Source organism: Cnephaeus nilssonii, assembly GCF_951640355.1.
Source record: "Cnephaeus nilssonii genome assembly, chromosome: 12".
NCBI classification, from domain to species: domain Eukaryota; kingdom Metazoa; phylum Chordata; class Mammalia; order Chiroptera; family Vespertilionidae; genus Cnephaeus; species Cnephaeus nilssonii.
In genome coordinates this window covers 6,090,669-6,117,279 of record NC_137083.1, presented here as the reverse complement: position 1 = coordinate 6,117,279, position 26,611 = coordinate 6,090,669, and the positions used below count along the sequence as shown (strand labels likewise).

The 26,611-nt window shown below is 40.3% G+C and overlaps 1 protein-coding gene across 1 annotated transcript in view; it reads right to left on the bottom strand.

The window, feature by feature from the left end:
* DPY19L2 (dpy-19 like 2) overlaps positions 1-26,191 on the bottom strand; it is a gene marked incomplete at its 5' end in the record, with an annotated part of 43,834 nt that extends 17,643 nt beyond the window's left edge. Inside the window, 12 exons of the mRNA XM_079786832.1 lie at positions 871-930; positions 4,973-5,059; positions 5,765-5,842; positions 8,246-8,345; positions 9,243-9,334; positions 11,452-11,509; positions 14,105-14,198; positions 15,757-15,877; positions 20,408-20,545; positions 21,333-21,420; positions 23,204-23,228; positions 25,807-26,191. Coding sequence (XP_079642958.1) covers positions 871-930; positions 4,973-5,059; positions 5,765-5,842; positions 8,246-8,345; positions 9,243-9,334; positions 11,452-11,509; positions 14,105-14,198; positions 15,757-15,877; positions 20,408-20,545; positions 21,333-21,420; positions 23,204-23,228; positions 25,807-26,191 — 1,326 coding nt within the window. The remainder of the gene's footprint in view (positions 1-870; positions 931-4,972; positions 5,060-5,764; positions 5,843-8,245; positions 8,346-9,242; positions 9,335-11,451; positions 11,510-14,104; positions 14,199-15,756; positions 15,878-20,407; positions 20,546-21,332; positions 21,421-23,203; positions 23,229-25,806) is intronic.
* Positions 26,192-26,611: the final 420 nt, after the last annotated feature.

Genomic DNA, 26,611 nt, shown 5'->3' with positions numbered 1-26,611 from the left:
TTGCTATTTTTTTCTGAAGTAAAAAAATCATATATTGAAAGTCATGTCATCAATAACTTAAGGCTACAAATATTTCTACATGTTCACCACAAGGGATGGGAGAATTCCTCAAGCAAGAAGAAACTGGGAATACATTCCACTTTGTTCTTTTGCTTTCTGAAATGTACTTTCTTATCTTACCATAACTTTTCCAGTTTTACCCTATCAATATACAATATACTGTATAATCACATAGTCCTTCAGTATGGCAGGTCTTAATTTTTAATAGAAGTAAATCAAAGAAAAACAATGTCATCTGCTGATATTACGGTAATTAGTATTTGCAGTGCCTCCCTAATAATATACTTATTTTACTTGGAAACAAAATACACAAACATAGAGGTAACATGACCCACCCATTTGTACACTTGGGAGGAAGTCAAAGATTAAGCAGTGTCTAAGTTGAAATAAGAGGAGGCTGGGAGATTGTGGAGAAATGCTACAAGGACAAAAATACTAGAGTCTACACTTGAAAGCATAGAGAAAACAAAAAGGGAAAAGTGGGAACAGAACTACAAATGAAGTTATTTTGAAGAGAAGGTTAGTTAATTTAGAGTGAGAGACTCACAGCAAATAGAAAGAAATTTTAAAAGTAAGGTAGTGAGGGTATAGCAGAATGGAAAGTAAAGGAAGAAAGGCTGAGGGTAGTACTGAAATAAATGAACAAGTTTTTTAAAAATGACTTGTAGAAGTTGCTAAGGACTATCCCACCTTAAGCAAATAGCTATTAATAAGATTAACTCTAAATCATTCCTTTTTAAGTACATTATCATGTTCAGTTTATAGATATAAAGAGTCTAAAGAAATTATGTTTAAAATGTTGAATCTTACCCAAAAGTTGAGTTCAGATACACCCAATCTGTGAATATTATTTCTCTTTAGAATTATCACCTAAAGTGCATGTAATAAAAAAATGAAACAAATAAAATTAACAATCATATTTTATATGAATTATGTGTTTCAAAAATTACACAGCCACCCCATCTTCCATCTTGCCTACCCCAGCCATTTTCCTTCTTAATTATTGATTTTTCAAAATTTGAAAATGACAAATTGTCCTTGGGGTGAGAGATAAATGCTGTGTGTGCTAAAAAGTTGCCTCTAGAATCAAGTTAATTCCTCACTGCATTACTTGGGATGTTTTGTGTAGGGCAACTCCCTCTGATGAGGCAGATGGTGTGTGGATGGTGTGTCCATGTAAGTGGATATATGTAAACTATCCAGCAAAATTAGTGGCTTAAGTTAATTTAAAAATCCTTCCTCTCCAAACTCCCAAATAAAAATTTTTGAAATGTTTTTTATTTAAAACCTAACTTGACTTTGAAGAAAGAAAAGGAACTTTCCAGATTCCAGACAAAAGAAGGCGATTTTAAAAACGAAAACATTAATTAGGAGAGAACCTATGCAGCCTTTAGGGAGGACTGTAGAGAGAGGTTACAACTATATGCCAGTATTAAAAAGGAGGGCAGCAGGAGAGGGCTTGGAGTTATTAAAGGTAAGAAATTGAGACCGATGTATAAAGCTAGGGTCCTCAAAAATCATACTCTCGGTTCTATCAATGAAATGTTTATGTCCCCCACCAAATGCAGGTGCTGATACCCTAATCTCCAATGTACTGGAATGAAACCAGTGGGAGGTAATTAGATCTCTAACGAAGAGAATTAGTACCCTTCTAAGGAGGATACAGTGAAGGGATCTGATTACACATGAAGAGAGCCCTCACCAAGAATCAAATCAGCTGCATCCTGGTCTCGGACTCGCCAGGCTCTAGAGTTATGAGAAATAAGCACCAGCCTCTGGTATTTTTGTTGTAACAGCAACTCTAGCTACCATTTCCAGGGCTTCATTTGTGCAGTGCCATACTGACACCTAATATTCTATTCCTTCCCGCTGAAGGACCCCCTTTAAAATTTCTCTTAGTGCAAATCTGGTCATGGAGTCTTTAATTTGCCCTCATTTTTGAGCCATATATTGCTAGGTATAGAACTATACATTGACAGTATTTTTTTCTTTAAATATTGTAAAGATGTTACTTAACTGTCTTATTGCTTGCATTTTTTTTTCCTTATGAAAAATCTGCTTATATCCTTACCCTTTGTTCTTCTATATTTAACACATCTTATTCCTTTGGCTATTATTAGTATTGTATCTTTATCACAGATTTTGAGCAATTTCATTATAATATGCCTTACTACAGATTTCTTGGATTTGGGATTTACTGAAATTCTTTATCTCTGAGTTAATAATTTTCATCAAGTTAGAAAAATTTTGGCTGTTATTTCTTTAAATATTTTTCTACTTCTTCTCAACTCCACTCATTCAGACATGTACTTTTACTTTCCCTATACTAACTGCAAATGAGGGACTGGACTAACACCAATTTGCTATTTTTATTGAGTTAATGGATCGGCTACAAAGCATTGATGGCTACTATCATAAAAAGGGAGGCTCTGGACATTGGGTGCATCCTGATAAAAGAACAATACTACGCTAAAGGGATAAAACCTTAACCTATCCAAGTTTTGGATTCAATTATTAACACATTATAAATACAGAAGACAAAGGAGGATGTAAAGCTACACCATAGAATTCAAAGAGTAAAATCTCTAGACCACAGAATCCTCTACACGTTCAATGGCCTAGGCTCTTACATTTCCTAGGAAAGAAAACAAGCAGATACATAGGAAACCTATAGATTAAAAATAGAGATATCAGTTATGAAAATATAAAGGAAATCTAGGAATGATTACCATAGCAAAGTCATTATTGAAACAGGATGGTAGGAAAAATTCTGATTTTTGAGTTGATGGCAGTTTATTTGCCAAAAACAGTTCATTAATAAGTACTTTCAGTACTAGTTGGTACTGTCAGTACATAAAACACTGGTTTTACGCAGTTTTCTGTATTTCAAAATAAAATAGCTTTCTTAAAAAGAGGTGGATGGGCACACTACTACAAGTCTTTTGTCATGCTGAAAAAGCTTGACAAATTTTTGAAAATGAAAAGCCTGCATTTTTTGGGAGCAAGAGAATGGATTACTTATTGTGAAGAGAAAAAAAAAAGTGTGGGAAGCAAAAAATGTTAAAACATAAGGGCAATCCCAAAAGGTTCAATCAATACACCATACATGGGAAAGTGTTCTATTTTGGTATTACTGTGGCTGGTATCATTTTTGGTAACTGCGGAAAGAGAACATGCAGGAGCATTCCAGTGGAGAACATTATAGGTTCTGGCTTAGGAATATCAGAAGTGTGACTATAAAGTAATAAAGCCGATTTACTGAACCACCGTTCCAAATACATATCCAAATGGGTGTCATTCAGTGAAAGTAAGTCACATGAGGAGATTACTTACCTATTCTAATTATGTTATCATTGCTCAAAACAGTTTGGAACTCCATTTTCTAAACTACCTCCCAAAGATAATTTAGGTATGGGTGCAAGAAAATAGGTCTTATTACTTTAATGTCACACCATATTTTGATCAAGATCTATATATTACCCATCCCAATCACCCACCTTATTCACAAGACTTTGGTTGTTTCCAAAAATCAAATCCACCCTTGAAAGACGAAGTTTTGCCACCATTGAGGATATTCAAAAGAATGTGCCACAGTCTGTGAAGGCAATTCAGAGGAGTTCCAAAAATGTTCTGAGCAATGGTAGTGTCACTGCAATATGTATTGAATCTACTGAAGTGACTTAGAAGGAAATAACTAATCTTGGTAATAAATTAATGGTATATTTTAAAAGTAAGTCTTGCCCGACCGATGTTGCTCATTGGTTGAGTGTCGACCTATGAACCAGGAGGTCATGGTTCAGTTCCCAGTTAGGGTACATGCCTGGGTTGTGGGCTCAATCCCCAGTGGGGAGCATGCAGGAGGCAGCTGATCAATGTTTCTCTCTCTCTCTCTTCCTCCCTCTCTGAAATCAGTAAAAAACATATTTTTTAAAAAAATAAAAGTAAGTCTTACCTGCTAGTTGTTTTTTAAAATATTTACTTGGGTATTTTCCCTACAATGGTAACTTTAAAGTACCATGTTCTTTTCTAAGGATGATATAGAGAACTAGTGGCCCGGTGCACGAAATTCATGCACATTAAAAGGTAATTAGAGGAAATATTTCAATATTGCTATTTGCCCTTTCTCTATAATAGAAGTGTCAGAGATGAAAGAAAATCAGTAAAATGTATATGAAAATCTCCCTCCTGTCAGAGTCTGTGGTGCACCACGGGACCCAGAGTCAGGTCTGCACCCACTCGTGCGTGCCTCGAAATCGTGCGAGACCCAGACCTGGCCAGCCCCACCTCCATCAAGCCCTGCTGGGAAGGGGGTGCAGCTTCAGGTCCCCTGGCCCAGCACTGGGGCGGGGGGCATGGCTGAGGTCCCCCGTCAAGCCCCACTGGGCAGGGGGCACAGCCTCACGTCCCCTATCAAGCCCCGCCAGGTGGGGGGTGCAGCGTCAGGTCCCCCGGCCTGGTGCTGTGACAGGGGCACTGCTTCAGGTCCCCTGGCCCAGCACTGGGGCGGGGGGCATGGCTGAGGTCCCCCGTCAAGCCCCACCGGGCGGGGTGGGGGGCGCGCAGCCTCAGGTCCCCTGCCCCGGACCAGCGCCACACAACATCAGGTCCCTGCTGATTGCTCGTTAAGGCTCGTTACGGGAACTCGGCCTCCGCTGTGGGTGCATCCATCTTGTGTTATGGAGACCCCACCTCCGCTGTGGGTGCTGCCATCTTTGTGATGGCATGAGAGTCGATTTGCATATTCCCTCTTTATTAGATAGGATAGGTGCTATTTGGGAAAAACTTTTTCATATGACCAATAATCAGGAAAGGGCCCTATTTATTCTCCTAAACCTATATTAGGTGCATTAAACCTCCTATTTCACAGGTTAAAAAAAAAAAACACAACTTAATGAGCTTAACAAATACTTACCCATGTCATTAACAAAGATGAAGAATAATAAGAAGATAAATACATTGGATTTCCAAACATCAACACGAAACAAAGGAGAACTGAAATCTGAAAAGGAAAGAATGTTTCATCATTATTGGATCTATAGCATAATGCAGACTTTGTCTACAGGCATATAGCCATTCCAATACAAACATTTTATGCATAAATAAGATTAATAAATAGATCTTGGCTGAATGATAATAGAATTTCAACACACTGATAGATTCTAAGTAGTTTCAACACTATGAATTCTACATAGAAAAATTTAATGTTTTTCTCTGCTACTTGGTACAAAGAAAACTGCAAAAAACTATTATTTCTATTGATTCAATAATGGAGTAATATAATAAATAAAACTTAGTTGTATTAATTTTTTATCTTATTTTTGTTGCACTACCTGAGGACTTCTATTACTAAGGAAGCTTTATTTTATGTTCTTAGCTAGAAAATATTTGTTACTAAGGGAGATGTGTTGGGAAATGAAGATAAAAACAAAAATGCAAAAACAAAATTTACAGTGTCATATTCATGCACAGTGCTAGAAATTTCAAGTCTCAGGGAAAAGACAGTTTCAAAAATAGTGACTAATAATAACCAAAACATAAAAATAAAAGTTTCAGAGAGTAAAAGCATCAACTCTGTAGTTGAAAGTATGTTGTAATATAGTATCTATAATGTACATTTCCATTTTGGTGTATTAAATAAAACTTGAAAGAAGGCGTCCCTGAGATCTTATTTTAATATTTGACTTATAAGTATGAAAAATGTTACCATGTTCATATAAATGATCTTCTTAAATTTGCTTGGTTCAATGTACCCCACAACATACATAGGAAATAATGAGGCTATCTGAAATAAAGATATAAAAAAAGCAAAAGTGAAAAAAAATGTAGAAAACAAATACTTCACTATTCATAAGCAAAGTACATGTTAACAGGAGAGTCATATTTCTAATAATGATACCAAAGTAATTTCAACTAACCTTCTCATTGGGAACTAGAATAGCTAGGCTAGGGAAAATACCTGTATGAAAGCCACAAACTATTAATAAGGCCAAAAAAATAAAAATAAGAAACAGATCCCTAATCTATTTCAGGGGTCAGCAAACTTTTTATATAAAAAGCCAAATAGTAAATGTTATACTCTGTTGGCCATTTATAGTTTCTATTGTATACACTAAGTTGCCACTTAACATGGTCAATAGGCTTCACTGACTTTAAGCTAAAAGACATACATGAAAACAATTTTACCATAGGCTAATTGATATAAGTTCTCGTGGAATCTCATCAATGTTATAACAATACAATATTAAATGAAACGATGGTCGAGGACCTGCTGTATTCTTTCTTGTTGTTAGTCCTCACCCGCAGATACTTTTTCCATTGATTTTTAAAGAGTGGAAGGGAGGGGGGCAGACAAAGGGAGAAACATCGATGTGAAAGAGACACATTGATTGGTTGCCTCCCCCATGCGCTCCGACCCGGGCCAGGGATCGAGCCTGCAACCAAAGTACATGCCCTTGACCCGAGACCCTTCGGTGCATGGGCTGATGCTCTAACCACTGAGAAACCCGGCTAGGGCTCTCTTTTATTCTTTAACAACACTTTAAAAATATAAAAACTACTCTTAGCTCACAAACCACTCAAAAACATGCCTGACATCATCAGGCAATGACTTTATGTTTGACATGTGCAAAGAAATAACAGGATTGAAAATTCCAGGAGAGTACACGAAAGCCTTATTTAAGAAAGAAACAAATTGAAAATGTACAACTAGATACTACAAGAACCAAAATTAAGAAGTCAAAGACGGGTTTAAAAGCAGGTTAAACCAGTGACAAACTGAAAGACAGGTCAGAAGAAAACATCTAGAAAAAAGCATAAAATGCCAAAGGGGTGAATAATATATGCAAGAACATGGGAGATGTAGAGTACATGTTGTAAAAATCTAATATATTTTACTTTACATCTCAGAAAGGGAGAAGGGAATTAAGTAAAAGCTATATTTAAAGAGGTTTTACCTGAGAAGTTCCCAAAATTTATAGGGAAAAAAATCAAGCACTGATTTATAAGCTATTACAAACCCCAACAAGGGATCAATTAGAATAAATAAACCTGACCACACCTAGGCACATCATAGTAAAAACTGCTCAAAGCCAAAGCCAAAGAGAAAACTCTCAAAAGCAGTTGGAGACGAACTGACTTTAAGATTTACTACAAAGCAGCAGTAACTGAGACACACGGTATCGGAGAAAGAATAGACAACTGACCAGAAGAATAAAAGAGAGCGCTCAGGAACAGATGCTCACAATTATAGGCAACAGCTTTGACAGAGGAGCAAAGGTAATTCAATGGAGAAATGATAGCTTTTTTAACCAACAGTGCTGGAAGACTTGCACACCCAGGCACAAAAAATAAATCCAGACCTAGAACTTACACATTTCGTGGTCACATCTACCGATTCCCTCCTCTATGATATAATAAAAAAAAAAATGAACTCAGCCTGACTGGCACACCTCAGTGGTTGAGCATAGACCTATGAACCAGGAGGTCACGGTTCGACTCCAGGTCAGGGCACATGCTCAGGTTGTGGGCTCGATCCCCAGTGGGGGGCGTGCAGAAGGCAGCCAATGATTCTCTCTCATCATGTTTCCATCTCCCTTCCTCTCTGAAATCAATAAAAAATATACATATTTTTTAAAATCTCAGATCAGCTTCTTGCCATTAATACTGAGTTGTTTGGGTAAATAGGACATGGTCTCAATTCGCTTAAGAAATATCATGATTGAAGTTGAGAAATGGTGTCCAGTGAGACTCTGTCCTTCAGACCAAACGGCTGATGTTTAAGCTGGAGTAGAAGCAGAAGCCCCGCCATGAGGAACAGGATTGGCCCTTACCATGTTACGTAGCTTGGCACCCAAAGCAATTCCTAAGGCAAAGAGAGTCTACAGGTAGGTTTGTTTATAGAGCTCACGTCCAATGCCAACAAGAAAAGTGTGAATTCAAATAATCGGGAAAATCCTTTTGCATGCTGACCGTGAGTACCTGCCTAACTAAGCAGTACACTAGCAGACTGTAGACTATACGATTTGTTATTTTTCAAAATCACACATATATCTAAACTTCACAATTACTCCTTTTTTTTTTTTTGAAAACCTATTAGGGCACAAATATAATCGCATTGTAACACAGGTATAGAAACAACCAAGTACATTTGCATTCAACTTAAATTGGTTTAAAATAATCATCTTACCTGCGTAAAAAGTATAAACTGAGCAAACTGCCAGGGGAGCATGAAAGCAACGTTGGAGAGGCAGAGCGCAATGAAGTACCTCCCGCTGCTGTGCGAGGGCCTGGGGGAGGGAACGAACACCAGTGAGTTTGCCCCTAAAAGGAGCCAATCACTACACAGGTCAACTACCGGCAAAATGGCCACATCTAACGATTCCCTCCTCTTTGCTGGAAGACAAGATGTAGTTCACTTTTAAAAGCTCATTAAAAGGCACTTAAATGCTACTTGGGTTATAAAAATGTTTAGCATAAAACAATCTGAATTTGAGCTCTAAAAGGAAATATCAGACCTTGTTGATCCATAAATATCATTCAGTGAGAGGGCTCACTAACGTGTGAAAACTACTTCTATGATAAAGTTATTAATGGGATTCTACTATTCACGTTTTTTGTGGTTGCTGTTTCTCAGACCTCTTAACGTCTGAAAGGCTTATAAAATTAATTCCAACACAAATAAATGTGTCCAAGAAAAGCACCGGAGATAGACTGATGGAACTGCTAGAAACATCAGTGGTTAAGGTATTTTCACAAATAGCTAAATATATATGCTCCTTGTCTATCTAACCTAGCATTTCCCAACTTCATCCTTGTATGGGACACTCCTTTCTTGGAATATACATTCATGTTCCCTCAAAACCATAGGTGGGAAAATTATGAGTCTGATTACGTAAGTTAGAAGGGGGAGAAAGTAATAGTTTCCTTAAAACCTTGGAATCTTTACCAAATACACATAAAAACTTATGTTTTGATTTATTAAAACATCATGTAGTTATCTAAAACTTAGTATTTTAGATTTTCTTAATTGGCTATTCAACTTATTTTAAAAGTGATTAAAAAAAACAGCACCTACATTTGAATAACTTTTTCTTTTTTCTTTTTGAATAACTTAATAGGTTGATGCATATTTTAAAAAACATACCTTATAATATACTTAGATTTGTTTCATAAATAAAAATTACCTGAGGATCAAAGTTAAAATGCACATCTGAAGTACAAGAAATGGATATGAGAAACTTTCCCGGAGAGGTGGAGTCCACATCACACGAGTAGCCTGAAATCAATTAAAGGCTTATTCACTTTCCATTCCAATGCAATAAACATTATTAATCTCAAAATCATGGCTGGGGCCTGGCCGTCCTGGCTCAATGGTTGAGCATCAACCTATGAACCAGGTCACGGTTCGATTCCAGGTCAAGGCACATGCCTGGATTGTGGGCTATCGCCCTAACAGGGGATATGCAGGAGGCAGCCAATCAATGATTCTCTCTCCTCATTGATGTTTCTTGCTCTCTCTTTTCTTCTCCCTTCTTCTCTGATATCAATAAAAATATTTTTTTTTTTCAAATCATGGCTGGGCTGGTTTTAGTGCTTTTAATACCACATTCATTCACTTCTGAAAATGCCTGGTATAGTTTTCAGTCCTTGGAGCTCTCTGAATGACACAAAGCCATAAGGTAGAGGGCCATTAACTAGCACAGTGGTCGGCAAACTGTGGCTTGCGAGCCGCAGTTTGCCACTCTGTTGACTAATGAGTTTGCTGACCACTGGGATAGGGGCTTAATCACAAGGAACAACAACAGCCTGTAATTATTGGAATCGAGAGTCTAGGACAGTGGTCAGCAAACTCATTAGTCAACAGAGCAGCAAACTGCAGCTCGCAGCCGCATGTGGCTTACGAGCCACAGTTTGCCGACCACTGAACTAGCAAGTGCAGAAATAGGGGAAAGCTCTGTCAGGCCACGTGTACGAAACACAAAGGACAAACAGGATAGTAGGTACAGGAGCAGTAAAGAGTCTGGGACGGAAAACCGGACCCACATCCCAGCGCGGCAGGGATGACCCTGGTATCCCAAGGCTTGGAGAGGTACCCACGCCCAGGAAAATACCTAAACAGATGTTAACGAGGGAACTCACAAACATGAAGGGATCATCTCTTCACATGAACATATTTGGTGAATAACAAGGCATTTGTTTGCCTTTAAGTTACTATCCTATCTAATAAAAGAGTAATATGCAAATTGACCATCACTCCAACACACAAGATGGCTGCCCTCATGTGGACACAAGATGGCCGCCACAAGATGGCTGGCAGGGAAGGGCAGTTGGGGGGGACCCAGGCCTGCAGGGGAGGGCAGTTGCGGGGGACCCAGGCCTGCAAGGGAGGGCAGTTGGGGGGGACCCAGGCCTGCAAGGGAGGGCAGTTGTGGGCAATCAGGCCAGCAGGGGAGGGCAGTTAAGGGCAACCAGGCCTGCAGGGGAGGGAAGTTGGGGGTGACCAGGGCTGCAGCGGAGGGCAGTTAAGTGCGACCAGGCTGGCAAGGGAGGGCAGTTAGGGGTGACTGGGCCAGCAGCGAAGGGCAGTTAGGGGCAACCAGGCCTGCAAGGGAGGACAGTTAGGGGTGACCAGGCTGGCAGGGGAAGTAATTAACCATCTACCTTTCTCAGTGGTAATGAATAAAGGTCATACCATGTATAAGCTGTGCCATAACGTATTACATATTTTGCTTCCAAAAACTAGCCATCGGATTCTCTCCCTTTTCACTGCCACATCCTCAGCACCTGACAGAGAGTCTGGCACATGCCACGTGGATGGATGTATCCTATTCTAAACACTTTCTACAAACTCTCCTAAGGTGGCATGTCCCATTGGATGGAACTGGTCACGCTCTATTCTGATTCAGCATTTTGTGTTACTGAAAAGGCCGCATCATGTAATAGAAGAAATGAGGCTTTAGAGCCAGACAGATGTGAATGGGAGCCCCGGCTTCCTCAGGTAGTGAATGTGAAATCTTGGGTACAGATCTTAACCTCTGTGCATTTCTATTTCAAATCGTCTCTGAGGATAACAGCCATCTTCCCAAAAAGGTTTAATAGGAATAAATGAGATACAAAGTGCCTGAACTCAACAAGTACAGTATTTCCTTTTTCTGCGAAATATATGTGTGTGAGTGCATACACTAAAAACCAGGCAAGACATTTCATGTCACAAATTCTAATTATGTAAAAACGTGGGTCAACAGGATTAAATGTCAATTTACAGCACAAGGCTCTTTAAAGTATTGCGAAGTCCTAAGTAATATGCAATTTACATATTGTTTTGATGGATATATTTCTTTGTTCCTACACAGTCCCTTCTATTTCTTAAAAATTATTTTCTAGGAAACAAACCTCTCCATGGTTGAAAAAGTAGCACAATACTGTAATTAGACCTCCAATGTGAGTCCCACTGTAAGAAAAGTATACAATCATAATTCATACAAAACATAGGGAGTTTTACACAAGATTGTCTTAGAATTTAAAATCGTATTTAAAATGTCATATTAAGCCATATAATAGTAAAAATTTTTAAAGTACACATTGTTGATGCTTTAATGTTGAATGTACAAACATATAAAGTGTACATATAAAATAATCTGAATTTTATATTTATTTTTGAAATAAAATTTATAGGATTTGAACATAAGATAATATTTAACAAACAGGCCACACTTCAGAGTCTATATTGCATTCTTTGAATATTCAGAATGGAGGCAGATTTTTGTCTTTTGACTAAGGGATGAAAACAAGAGTCTAACAGTTTCATTTAGCAGTCACTTTAAACTGTCTAAATTCCTGCAAATATTCTTGAGTCCCAATGAAAACAACTATGTAGAATACAAAAACCAGATCAAGGAAAACTATCAATGGTTGAGAACCATTTCTTAAAGCTGCCTTTTCTCTGTATGTTGGTCATCACTTATATCCATAGCTCCATGCTTAGAAGACAGTAAGTATTGGCTGAATGACTGAAAAAGGAAGAAATTGTTTTTTTTTTAACAAAACACCAGAGGAAAGCAAATAGGAAGTGATTTGCCATTAGTAAGTTTTCACTAAAGGAAATTCAAAGGATGCATTTTGCAAAGTAAGAAATTGAGAGAAGGAATGTCTGAAAAGAACAATACTGTATATACCATAGAAACTAGGAACATGTGGGTAAAACTAAGACTTGACAACATAAACAACAGAGTAAAACACACACAAAAATAAACCCTGTGGAGGGGTAGTAGGAGTACTAAACTGTGGTAATAATTGTAAGATGCCAGGGGCTGTTTCGAAGCAAAGGGTTATAAAATTCCCTGTCCTGATCCGAAGGACAGGGAAGACGTTAAGTGCAGATGTGATGAAGTTAGATACGCATGTTCACATGTTAGCCTTCGCCACCAAAACAACAGACACGGAGCAGTAGCTTTTCACGTTGGTGCCGGTGGGGGAGGGTGGCCACAGTAAGAAAAACAAAATATCCCCACAAATTCCCATTTCTCTTTTTTCTCATATGCCACTCAGCATCTCCAGTTTCAGCGAACATCTACAGTCAACATTTGCTGTAGCTACATAAACTTCCCAAAGACGGGAAGCTTCCTTTGATATTCCAGAACTATGTAACTAATTTAGAGAAGACAGTAACTCTGCGATTGCTCAGCAATGAAAAATATAAATTTTAAAATGTCTTAGTCTTGTGTAACATTTTCCATCTTACCTTATAATAGACAAATATGCAAATTGACCGCACCTTCGCTACGACCAAGCCATGCCCACTAACCAAGCCACGCCCACCAACCACGCCCACCAGGAAACCGTTGCAGGGACGTTGGGGTGTGGCGGAGCCCAAGGCCAGGAAAGCCTCCGCCCCAGGCTTTCCCGGCCTTGGGCACCAGCGGGGAGCCTGCACGGATCGCAGGAAACCACTGGGGGTCGGCTCCTGTGATCGGTAGCAGGGACACTGGGTGCAGCCGAGCCCAAGGCCGGGAAAGCCTGGGGCGGAGGCTTTCCGGGCCTTGGGCACCAGTGGGGAGCCTGCACCCATCGCAGGAAACCACTGGGGGTCGGCTCCTGCGATCGGTAGCAGGGACGCTGGGTGCCGCCGAGCCCAAGGCCAAGAAAGCCTGGGGCGGAGGCTTTCCCGGCCTTGGGCACCAGTGGGCAGCCTGCACCGATCGCAGGAAACCACTGGGGGTCGGCTCCTGCGATCCTTAGCAAGGATGTTGGGTGCCGCGGAGCCCAAGGCCACCGCCCGGGGCCAAGCCCCGACCCTGAAAAAGGCAGAAGGTGGTGGCCACAACCAAGGCCTGGGTCCCCGGTGCCGGCAGAAAACTGGTGCAGGCAGCCAGGTGAATGAAGGTCTATTGCACGAATCTTCGTGCAAACGGGCTACTAGTGTTCAATAAAGCACAAGATATACAAACTACTTTCTAAAATAAAACACCTTTAAGCCTGACACCATAATCTTAAGTAATCTTTTCCTCCTCCCTCAAAAAACTGTGATGTGCTTCAGTCTATTTCTCCTCTATGACACACATATAGGAAAGTACATAACATTTCTAGAGAATTTATGGGGTAATTATAAAGTGGACATCCCTGCTGCCACCATGTCATTGAGACAGAGAACCGAATGCACCCGAGTCCCCACTCGTCACCCCTTGAGACAGCCACTGTCCTGACTTCTGCGATGATCAATGCAGCCACTTGTACGTACATATCACACCATCATTTACTTTCATGTTTTTTCAAGTTTCGTACAAATGGAATTACGCAGGATTTCATTTTGTGCCTGCCTTCGTTCATTCAATTTTATGAGATTTGTCCATGTTGGTGTGTGTGGCCGCAGCTCTCGTCCATTGTCACTGTTGTCCAGTATTCCACTATATTAATAAGCTGAAAAAGGTAAATCTACAAATGTTCCTACTAATAAATTGATCTCATTAATTATCCTTTTCATATAATCAACAAATGTCAGCCAGGCTTTATAGGCCCACTACAAGATCTTATAATACAGGAGTCTTACCTCAGACAAGCACCATATACGAAGAACATCGACATCATTACTCCATTTAAAATAAAAATCACACCAACATAAAAGCAAGCAGGTTCTCCTATTCCTTTAAAAAGACACAGATTATTTAGTATTTAATAAATAAATGGCTATAAAGTAACTGGACATAATTATTGCAGTGCTTTGTAATCAGGAACTCATGAATTTGCTGAAAGTATTTGCTTTACAGATTGCTGCTCTATTTAATAGTTCATTAGTACTTTCCCCTTACATGAGATCAGTTACACTCAGATTTTATACTTTATTGTGGTTGCATTTATACTTTCCCCCAATTAATTATTATTACACTGTAATAATTAGTTGGTGCTTCATTCTATTTGGACAATAAGTACTGCTATTGTTTAGTATCTGGAACTGTCTGTAGAGTCACTTGATGAATTACAAGAGAAAATCCATTGTGTTATTACCTTTTGCTTGGTCCTAGGATGAGTAAAATATGGGCCCTGACCTCAAGGAACAGCTTTAGACTATATGAGATAACCTAGTTATCTGATCCATCATTATGTATATATCCAGAACCTTAAACATTAACATATAATGAATCCCATGCATAAGACTAGATAGACAGACATGTATAAAATATTTTAACACACAGTGGACTAGGTGCTTTACAACCTTCATGTCATAATCCTCAAAACAAATCTATGAGATTCGTTGTTATGAAAATAATTTTTAATGATTGAGAAAACATAACTTAGAAAATTTAAATAGCCCAGCCGGTGTGGCTCAGTGGTTGAGTGGCGACCTTTGAACCAGGAGGTCATGGTTTGATTCCTCGTCAGAGCACATGCCCAGGTTGCAGGCTCGATCCCCGATGTGGAGTGTGCAGGAGGCAGCCGATCAATGATTCTCTCCCATCACTGATGTTTCTACTTCTCTCTCCCTCTGAAATCAATAAAAATATTCTGAGAGTTGACTGTTATTGCAAACAAATCTACAAAACTATATAAAATATACTAAGTAGTCATGTTGTTGAGAATATACAGAAATAAAGGGGAAAGCAACTATGTAAATGCTATGCAAATAGATACATGTGACTTCGAATATCAGTTTCAAGGGACAGAATCACACAGAGACTGTGAAAGTGAGAAATCGCACACATCTTAAAGAGCCGTAACAATTACAGACCCCGGAACACTGTGACCTGTCCCAAAGTAATTCTTTGACTAAAATACCAATGCAGAAGGTGCATATGAAGAGTGGGAAACACTTCTAAATCAATCTATTATTGTATATCTGATTTTATGTTTCCATAACTAAATTTTTATATTCACTATCACAGGTAGATATTTCACTGTTTAATCTACATCCCCACATTTATGTATTCAAGCTACCCTAAAACTTTTTTTGTATCTTATTCTGAAATGGAAGGAATGATTTAATGTCAGGACTGCCTTGCACTGAGGTATATTAATACTCAAATTCTAAATACTCATATTAGTAAGTACATAGCATTCTCAGAAAATTGAAGAGGAATCAGTTATAGTCTTTTAATAAAATCAATCACTAGTTTACAATAATTCTTAAAATAAGTCATAACAGTATAAGATGTTTATGCAAACATTAGTGACAACATAGCAGCATATTAGGAAAAATAAACATGCCTTCACAGCTTTGAACTTCACTTAGAGGTTGGACTCTTGTGACATTCCAGCAGGTCTTAGTTTCTATCCCAAATAAATTCATTAATCCCACAAATGTGCGATACCAGAAGGCCAGAATCACCTACAAAAGATAAAAATAAAGGAGAGAGTGAAGGAAAGCACATTATCTTCATAATGTTTTCAAAATATCACTTCATGATGGTTGCCTTTGACATTATAAACTTTGACAAATGTATTTCAATAATTTCACTTGGGAAACAGTCATTTTAAAATTATGCACACACATTATAAACTACAGTTGTGTATTATAGAGTAATGAACATCTGTAAAAATTTTTGATGTAATCAACATGCCTGTAATATACTCTTATAATCAACTCTAACATAATAGTAGCTGTAAAATCAAGTATAACATTCTGTATTAAAACATGATGATTAATAGCAAAATACAAAGATTTATATGAATATTTCATAACATGTTATTGAGGCCCTTGAATTTATTTAATTCATACATAGTCTAAAAAATATTTAACCCATTGCATATGGAATAATAGCTCCTGTGCCCATTAAAACTCTAACCAAGTAAATTTAGTATAACCAATTCTTCTCAATCTGCAATCCACTTTAAAAAGTGTAAAGACAAATGAATATAACAAAATATTGCAAATAAAATGGGCATACCTGGTAGAATTTAAAAAAGTTTATCTAGTTGAGGGAAATAATGCAAGATGATTTTAAAAAGTAAAAAAGAAAAGAGTTCAAAGTAAAATTAAAAATTGCCTAGAGCCAAGTACTTTATTTTTTACTAGAGGCCCAGTGCATGGTTTAATCATGCACCTGGTGCACCAGCTGGCTGGCTGTCCGCTGGTGCACCAGGCCTTCCGAAAGCCTCCGGCGCGGCGGAGGCTTTCGAAAGGCCTTGTGCCGGAGCAGACAGACAGCCAGCTCCCCCGCTTTGGCTTTTGATCGCGGGGGAGCTGGCTGTCTATCTGCTGGTGCACCAGGCCTTTCGAAAGCCTCCGGCACAGCCATGGCACAGATGCTGAGCTCGCGGCGCCACTGGCGCCACGAGCTCAGCGTCCTGCTGGCCCAATCAGCTACCCCGGCCACCCTGAGTCCCGCCCCCTGCACCTCCTGCTGGCCCAATCGTGGGCGTAGCAGAGTGATGGTAATTTACATATTACCATTTTATTATGTAGGATTTTTTATAAAGTTTACTTAATTTGTCACTGCTATGTCTTTTTAATAGGGGCCATAACCATGGCTTTGTTGGAAAACCTAGTGGCAGGAAATGTGTACATTGTCAAGATATCTGCATCCAATGAGGTAGGGGAAGGACCCTTTTCGAATTCTGTGGAGCTTAGAGCCAAGTACTTTAAAAGGTTAGTGATCATCCCTCTCTCTCCCCAGGCATATAAAAACACATAGAGTTTTTCAATATTATATAATATTACTCTTACTAATGAATATTATTTTTTTCATTATAATGAATATTATAATGAATATTATATTTTTTTTTTCAGAGAGGAAGGGAAAGATAGAAACATCAATGGTGAGAGAGAATCATTGATTGGCTGCCTCTTGCACACCCCCTACTGGAGACCGAGCCCACAATCTGGGCATGTGCCCATGACCGGAATTGAACCTGGGACCCTTCAGTCCGCAGGCCAACGCTCTACCCACTGAGCCAAACCGGCTAGGGCTGAATATTATATATTATTATTCCTACTAAAAACATCGTAAACCTCTTTCCATGTCCAAAAAGCATAGATTTACTATTTCATAACTTAATTTTGTAAAACTGACATTCTGTTAAGATGTATAATTTTTGTTCTTGTGCATTTATCATAGAGGTACAAAACATTACCACACTGAATGAATGTTCTAAGTCTAGAACATTCTGGGATGTAGCTTGATACAGTAGAAAACCATGGTTCTGAAACCAAAACTGAACTCAAATTTTCACTTTACAAGTTCTAGTTTCCATGGCCTGAAGTAATCCTTCAACCTCTGAAAGGATTACTGTCTCATCTCTACAATGTTCAGATGTCCAGGTTTCAATTTAAAATCTCTCATCACATTAAAATCTCAAACTTAATGGAAAAAAATCAAGATTCCAACAATGAGATGACAAAAATATTAGAATTATTACTCCAATGAGCAACTATGAACATGTTTAAAACAAATGGAAACACAGAAAGTCTTTGGGAAAAATGAAGTCTTAGCAAAAAAACAACAACAAAAAGAAACAAACAAAAAACAGAATATATAAGGAAAAAATAAATGAAAAATACAATAACCGAAATAAAAACTCAATGGATGGGCTTAACAATAGAATGAAGGGAACTGGGGGAAATAATCACTGAATTAGCAAATAGAACAGTAGAAATTGATCAATTTGAGCAACTGAGAGAAGAGACTGAAAAAAATCATAACAAATCCATAGGGACCTGTGGGACTACAACAAAAGAACTAATGCTTGTGTCACTGGAGTCCTAAGAGGAAACTAAAGCCAAGCAAACAAAAAAATAGGATAAAAACAAAGAAATTCACACCAAATGTATCACACTTTTTAAAACTTTTAAACATCATACTTTTGAATACTTGTGAAAAAAAAAGATAAAATAGTGAAAGCAACAAGGAAGAGAAAAAATCTTACCTTAAAAAAGAAAAACAATTCAACAAGTAGATTTCTCATCAGAAACCATGGAGGGCTGAATAAAGTGGCACATTTGTCAAATGCTGAAAGAAAAGCTGTCAATACAGAATTCTATGTCCAGCAAAATTAGCCTTCAAGAATTAAAGGGAATGCAACATGAAAAATTAAGAAAAGCTACGAAAATATGTTGTCAAAGATCTATACTAAAAGAATGATTAAAGAAAATTCACTGAACAGAAATGAAATGATGAAAGAAGGCATCTTGGAACATCAGGAAGAATTTTTTTAAATAGATAAAGCAAACATCTGATGTAGATTTAAATGGATGTAGAGAAAATATTTAAGATGATCTACACTAATAAGAGAAAAATGCTAATTGACTGTACCTTCGCTACACCCACAGCCAATCAGAGCGAGTATGCAAATTAACCCAACAAAGATGGCGGTTAATTTGCATACTCTGAGGGAGGGAGGAGTGAAGACTGAAGACAGCATAGAAGGAAGAGGGAGGGAAAGTGGAAAGCAAGGTGTCTGCCAGAGGGAAAGCGCGGGCGGGGCGGGCGGTGGTGCGCGTGGCCCCAGCGGCCACTTGCAGGAATCTTCCTGAAACGGGCCCCTAGTTATGTTATAAAGGTGTAGGTGTAAAGAGATGTAAAGAAAGCTAAGGTTTCATTAGAGCTAGTAAAATGATAATAGCAGAAGACTGTAATAAGTCATGTATAAAATATAATAGCTACAACCACTAGAAATCTATATAAAGAATATTAAAACACTATACTTAAATTGAAATAGAATACTAAAAAATGTACAAATAGCTCACAGGAAGACAGAAAAAGAGGGAAATGAAAAACCAGAACAAAGAGAAAACAAAAAATTACAGACTTAAGCCCAAACATATTAATTACATTAAAAGTGGTAAAATACACCAATCAAAAGATAGAGATTGACAGATGCTAGATCAATATTCAAAATCAACTGTAACTTCTATACAAAAGCAACATAAGATGCAAAAATAAAATTTTACAATAGTAAAAATAGTATTTATAGAAGACTGTATGGCTGAAAAATACAAAATACCGCTGAGACAAAAATGATTGAAGATCTACTATATACCATCATCATGGATTGGAGGGTTTAATATTAAGATGTCGACTCTTTCCAATATATGTATAAATCCAATGCAATCCCAATCAAAATCTCGGTAAGATTTTTAGAGAAACTGATGAAGTGACTAACATTTATATAGAAACATAATTTTGACGCGGAAAAACAAAGTTGGAGAACTATCTTGTTTTAAGACTGAGCATAAAGTTACAATCATCAAAGCAGTGTGGTACTTGCATAAATATGGACATATAGAACAACAGAATAGTAGGGAATCCAGAAACAGATCCATACGTAATATAGTCAATCAATTCTTAACATATGTGCCAAGGCAATTCAATGGAAAAGGACAGTTACCACAAAGACGCACATGGGAACTTGATGGTATTATTTTCAATGTTTTATAACTCAATGGTGGTTTGCTTATCCAGTTTTGTACATCTGTCAAGTGTATAACTAAAAGAACTATATACTCAAAATGGTGTGTTCTACTGCATGCAAGTCACACCTCTACAGAGCTAAGTGAAGAGAAAGCAGCCAGAATGAGGGACGATATGTCAGCATGTATTACTAAGGATTCCGCTATAAAATGTATAAATTATGCCCACAAATAAGAAAACAGACAAATAGGTGACAAATATTTATATAGGTAATTGATAGAAGAATAAGTTCACATGTCTATTAAACATGAAAATATTCTTAACTCCACAAACAATAAGGGAAGTACAGATTAAAACAAATCCAGGAGAGGATTTGATACTCTAGTCAACTATAAGGACACACACAATCAATAAACTTTAAAGGTCCCCTCCTTTATAAAACATCATTGTGTTCACTTACTATTTTTATCTAATAAAAAAAAATACCGAATCACTCAAGTTTTACTCACCTCTGGATAAAGATGGAAGCGTTTCACTGTGTTGATTACAAGGGGATATTCAGTGAGCCTGTCATTCATAATTGTCCACAGTCCTTCCAAAAACGAAGGTGCTTGAATAATGGTCTTGAAGTAGGAATAATAAAGTCCCTTAAAAAGGCACAAATTGTCAATGTAAGTAAAATCTGACATATTTATTTTCATAACTCCTTTCAGAACAGTTTTTCTGTAGGAAAAGGTTAATAATAAGGCCTCCTAATTCCTCCTTGCTACTACTGCATTCTTAGACTCAAAAGGCATACTTTTTAGGTTATCAATGTGCTATTCTTTCGTAAGTTCTGTAGGTTTAAATGGAGAGAAAATATTTAAGGTGATTACGTTATAAAGGGGTTAGGGTAAAGAGATGTAAAGAAAGGCAAGGCTTCTATACCTCATTAGAGTTAATAAAAGGATAATAGCAGAAGACTGTAATAAGTCATGTATTACATTTTACAGATTATATATCAAAATAACAGAAAAAAAATATTAGAGGTTTTAAAGTTCCCTCTTAAAAGAGATTATCTTGAAGTCAAGAGCTAAAAAAAAAGGGGGGGGGATGAGAAAAAGCTAGGTAAAACATGGGGTCTCCCAACTCTAACCCGACAGCAAGCATTTCTGATAATATCTGATGCCTTATATCACTTCTTAAGTGTTGTCTTTGTTCTCCTCTTCCTCAGCTATTATAACTGACCTTTATTATCTTAACGAGAAGTCCGTATCAGGACAGGAGGAGAGAAAATGAGGTAAGTAAAAGAATCCTGAAACCCTTTCTACTCTAGTAATAACCTAAGTCATAGCTTGAGGAACAAGGCAGTTCACCAAAGACGCATTTCAGTTCCTCATAACTGCCCGCTAATTATGTCCATAAATTAACTCATTAGAAAAAAAAGAACTTAACCATTTCGGTGCGAAAAGTCATTTCCCGTTCCAAAGATGAGAGGTGAGAAAAATGACGATCATTTTCAAAAAGTACTGATAAATGTATCCTAGAAAGAAGAAAAAAAGCACCATATTATAATAAAAACATGTTTCAGACAAGTCCTAAAATAACTAAGTTATAGAGACACAAAGTACAAAACCATGAAAAGGAAAAAGAATAAATTTTTACAGTAAACATTGAAATAACTTTATAGTTTGTTTACTGGCTTGTGTGTCTTCAGGCATTCAGTCCAGCACAGCACACCGCTGACTCGACTCCAGGCCTCTCAGCCAGAACAGAGGCTAAGTTTGGGTTTGTTCATTTCGCAAGTGCCTCCAATGTGCCAGGTTTTGGAAATGCCTCTGTAACTGTGGAAAAGCCTGTGGGGCGTCATTTTGAATAAAACTACTTTACATTAAAGCTATTATAAATAAGAATAATTCCACATAAGGAATCAGCTTTCAAGTGTCAAAGAACTCAGAACACCAAGATGTTTTATTGTTGCAGCTGAAGGCAACCGCTGCAGGCAGAGCAGATGGGGGCATGTGCGCTGAGCAAAAGGAGTCCGGAAAGAAAGGGAGCAATTCTGCTTTCCTTCACTGACGCGGCAGACTCTTTCCAACGATCAGAAAACAAAGCAAAATCCCACATGCCAACCCTGTCTCCACACACCTTCAGCTACACGTGGGACGTATGCCAGGCTACCAATAGCTGCAAGGAGTATTTCTTACCATTACCGCCTTAGTTTTAACATCCAAGTCTCCCTGCAGACCAAATGGCCAGAATAGCACTGTCCCAACGGGACCTGGGGCAGATCCCATTCTTCCCAAGAAGAGAAATCCTGGAGCTCAGGTAAAAATGACAATATGTAAGAGGAAAACTACTATAATTTTTACCAAAATAATCACTTGTGCAAAATAAGGTACATGTGCACTGAAGTCTCATTTAACTCTGTATTACCATTGAGGGTCTTGATCTTCATTTCTACCTGATTTCCAATTGACAGGTGCTATTAAAGTTAACATCTAAGCTTATGTCAACTAGCATATATCATTACTGTAAAGTAAGGGAGTTTTTTTAGATGAAATAAACATGCAGAGTCCACTAGAAAAATCTAGATATTTAAGAAATACAGGAGTGAATCCTTTGGTAAAGCACAAGTATTGTAAGGCATAAGTTACTATTCCCCTAATGTACCCATTTTGTAAATGCTGCTTCACATTATGAGGTTTTTAAAAAATAATCTGGCCCTAACCGGTTTGGCTCAGTGGATAGAGCGTCGGCCTGCGGACTCAGGAGTCCCAGGTTCGATTCTGGTGAAGGGCATGTACCTTGGTTGCGGACACATACCCAGTAGGGAGTGTGCAGGAGGCAGCTGATCGATGTTTCTCTCTCATTGATGTTTCTAACTCTCTATCCTTCTCCCTTCCTCTCTGTAAAAAATCAATAAAATATATTTAAAAAAAATAAAAAAGTAAAAATGTAATCTGGCCCTAGACGGTTTGGCTCATTGGGTAGAGCGTTGGCCTGCCAGGTTCCATTCGGGTCAAGGGCACATATCTTGGTTGCAGGCTCCTCCCTGGCCCGAGCCCTCGTGCATGAGGCAACCAAACACATAGATGTTTCTCTCTCTTCCACGCTCTCTAAAAGATCAATGGAAAAATATCCTTGCGTGAGGATTTAAAAATAAAGTTAAAAAAAAAAAAGTAGCTTGTATGTGTCAACTGATACAGATACACATACAGATGCTCTATACACATACCAAACAGTTACGATTTATTGTATGTGAACAGTGATGGCAATTTTTAATTAAAATGCTTTTATTTATTTCAAACTGAACCTAATCTTACCAGTGCATAACTCCCACAAAGATACCTGGAAAAAAAAAATAAAGTCATTAAAAGTTGCTTTCTTATAATTATAATATACCCTCAAACCAACTATTTCAAATGCATTCCCTGTATGTCTAGCGAGAACACACAAGCAAGGTGGCTGATCCTGTCTACATAAATTAGGAAAAAATCCAGAAACTCATACAACAAATTGTGAGTAGCACTTACCTCTGCAGGGGGGATTTGAGGAGCAAAAGGGGAGACTTGGGAGATCCTGTCGCCTTCACAAAATTTGCAAAAGTGATGAAATTCCTGATGATTTGGGCCTTGTTTGTTTTTTTTCAGTATCATTCTCTCTTATTATCACTGTTATTCTCTCTTTCTTTACATCAACTTTTAACAAAGGAATCACATATACACAACATGACCAGTTCCCTCCTTCCAGAAGTGACTCCGGCCACAGGAGCCCCCCTCGCCCACTCTCCCTCGTGCTCCCCAGAAGATGGCAAAGACAGGAAATGCGTCCTCAGCAGCACCCCTGAGGGCCCCTTCCCCAGACTCCGGGCCTGGGAGTCCCCAGGTCAACGCTGTAGGAATGAGGCTTAACAGGGGGTTGCCAGGCAGGTCAAACCATGACGCCACTGTGACCTCCTGAGGATGGACTTTCTGAGGAGCTCCAAACCCTGACCCCTCGGTGGCTGGCACTCTGCTTATTTTTAGGGGTACCATGGAGCTGGGGAGAAGGGAGGGCAGGAAGCCAATTTAAACCACCACAAATCCCCGTTCTTACAGGGTTTCAGCAGTTTTTCTTGAATGAACACACTCTGGAGTGTTGTAAACCTGTGGTTAATTTCCAAAGATCTGAAAAAGTTGATTCTCATAATATTCTAAGTATTTTTTGTTACTGTCACAGAGGAGTGAATTTACTTAGCTATTCCTCATGTCCTGTCTCCCCTCCAAGGCTTTATAATGGTATGTCTTACGCTTGTCCCAAAATATACTTGGCAATACGTTTTACAGACCACCACCAATAACCTCTTAAAGATTCAAAAAGAATTACTCAACTTGGCTAACGAAATAAGTGCAAATCAATAACACAACTAATAATAATAACAATGCTAAAACGCCGCAATGTTCAAGCCTCCCAATCACACTTCTCGGCCTTTTCCCAGATTCCTAACCACCCTGGGCTCTTCCTCACAACTGCTCTATACATCTCAGATTTGCTTGTTTTACACCATTATCAGCAAACTGCAGCCACGGTGTGTTCCTGTCCTCTAGCTGAGCACGGTGACTTAAAAAATAATAATTTTAATATATTGTCATTGATTTTTAGAGAGAAAGGGAGAAGGATAGAGAGAATCATGGACCGGCTGCCTCCTGCACGCCCCCCACTGGGGATCCAGCCTGTGAGCCGGGCATGAGCCCTGACTGACGGGAATCATACTGTGACCTCCTGGTCCCCGGTTCATAGCTCAACGACTGAGACACACCGGCCAGCTGTTCCATTTTCAAAGGTTGTAAAAACAAGGAGGAAGAATAGACAATGGAGACTGTATGTGGCCTGAGAAGCTTACAATGTTTACTACTTGGCTCTTTACAGAAGAAGTAGATATTCACTACACAGGTTGACACTTTTTACTAACACAGAATCAACTCTGGACCACTCTGAAATTCAGCCTGCACCTTCTCCCCCAACTTGGAACAGGCGCCCCTCTGGTAAGGCTCCGTGGGCTTTAAAATGCACAGACACTGGCCCTGGCCCGTGTGGCTCAGTGGGCTCCGCCGCGGCCTGGGCACTGAAAGGTTTCCGCTCAAACCCCGGTGGGGGGCGAGCAGAGGCGGCCACTGTCTGTCTCTCTCTCTCAAAAACAAACACAAAACCAATGGAAAAACAATCCATAAATAAAATGCAAAGAGACTGTCCTGTTCCGCTACATTGGTATCCTCTTTCTTACTCTCCAGACAACTACACATACTGGTGAAAACTCTTAAAAGTCACATTAAGTTAAAGGAAAAAATAAAATATCCGATTAAATCTGTCTGGCTTTCCAAAGTCCTCACAACATTCCTTGTGTCTCCCTCCCTCCCGTTACCCCACGTTCCTCGCCTGAGAACCTAAGGCAGATGATGCCAGCCCCCCAACCGCAGGAGGTCGGGCCCTGGGGGACCTCCCTCCCTCCAATGGGAACCTGGACCCGAGCGTCCCTGTGACCGCAGCAGAGACCCCGTGGCACCAGCGCCCGACGCCTCATGCACCCCCCCCCCCCCCCCCCCCCCGCTTTCCTCTTCCTGGCCATCTCCCCAGGGGACCCCTCTCTTCTCCGCGGAGCTTCTCAAAGGAGTCTGACCCCGCCCTTCCCAATGTCTGCCCCTCAAGGGCCAACCCCTCCTTTTGACAACCACGAAGTGGTGCCCTGATTAAAATATTTCCTGGGCGTCCACTGCGCCCGAAAACCCTGAGAAGTGTTTTCAAACAAGGGGGCTGGGGCGGGGCTCTTGTCAGCGGTTTGGGGGGGCCTGGGCCTTGTCCTTCACTGTGGCCACCAGGCCTGCCTGTTCACCTGACCCTCAAGACGCCCCCAAACCTCCTCGCACCCAGGGCCCCCGCCTGCGCTCACCTAGGCCCACGGTGGTGCGCACCGAGAGCTGGCGCCTCCGCAGCAGGTGCACCTTGTCGCGCAGCTGCTCCAGGACGCAGCTGAGCCCCTGGAAGCGCCGGAGGAGCGAGTTCGGGGGGACCGCCTCCCCCGGCACGCCGTTCTGCGCCCTCGGCTTGCTGGTCTTCCGCGGGGAGAGGGGCCGGGCGCTCCCGGGCGGGGGGCCGCCGCTCACCGGCCTGCGCAGCCCCGGCCGGTCCGCCTCCGCCCGCGGCAGCCTCTCCCTCTCCGGCTCCCCGGCCCCGGCCCGGCCCCGCCGCCTGGGCCCCGTGGAGCGGGGAGAGGCCGGCCGCGCCTTCGAGGCCGAGGCCGCGTCTTTGGATTTACTCCTCCTCTGCCTGGGCATTTTCTCCTAGTCCCTGTTCCATGGGGCTGCGTCTCTCCGGCGCGGCCCGGCCCAGGGCGCACAGCCTCAACGACTCGGCCCGCCGCCGTTGAGAGCCCTGGAGCGGGGCGTGAGGTCCGGGCGGCCCGCGCCGCTCGGGCGCCCCCCACGTGCGCAGCCTCCCACGTGCACCGCCCCCACGCGCAGCCTCCCACGCGCATCGCCCCACGCGCAGCCTCCCACGTGCACCGCCCCCACGCGCAGCCTCCCACGTGCATCGTCCCCCGCGTGCATCGCCCCACGCGCAGCCTCCCACGTGCACCCTCCCCCGCGTGCAGCCTCCCCCACATGCACCGCCCCCACATGCACCTCCCCCACATGCACCGCCCCCAAGTGCAACGCCCCACTGCGCGCAGCCTCCCAAGTGCACTGCCCCACACG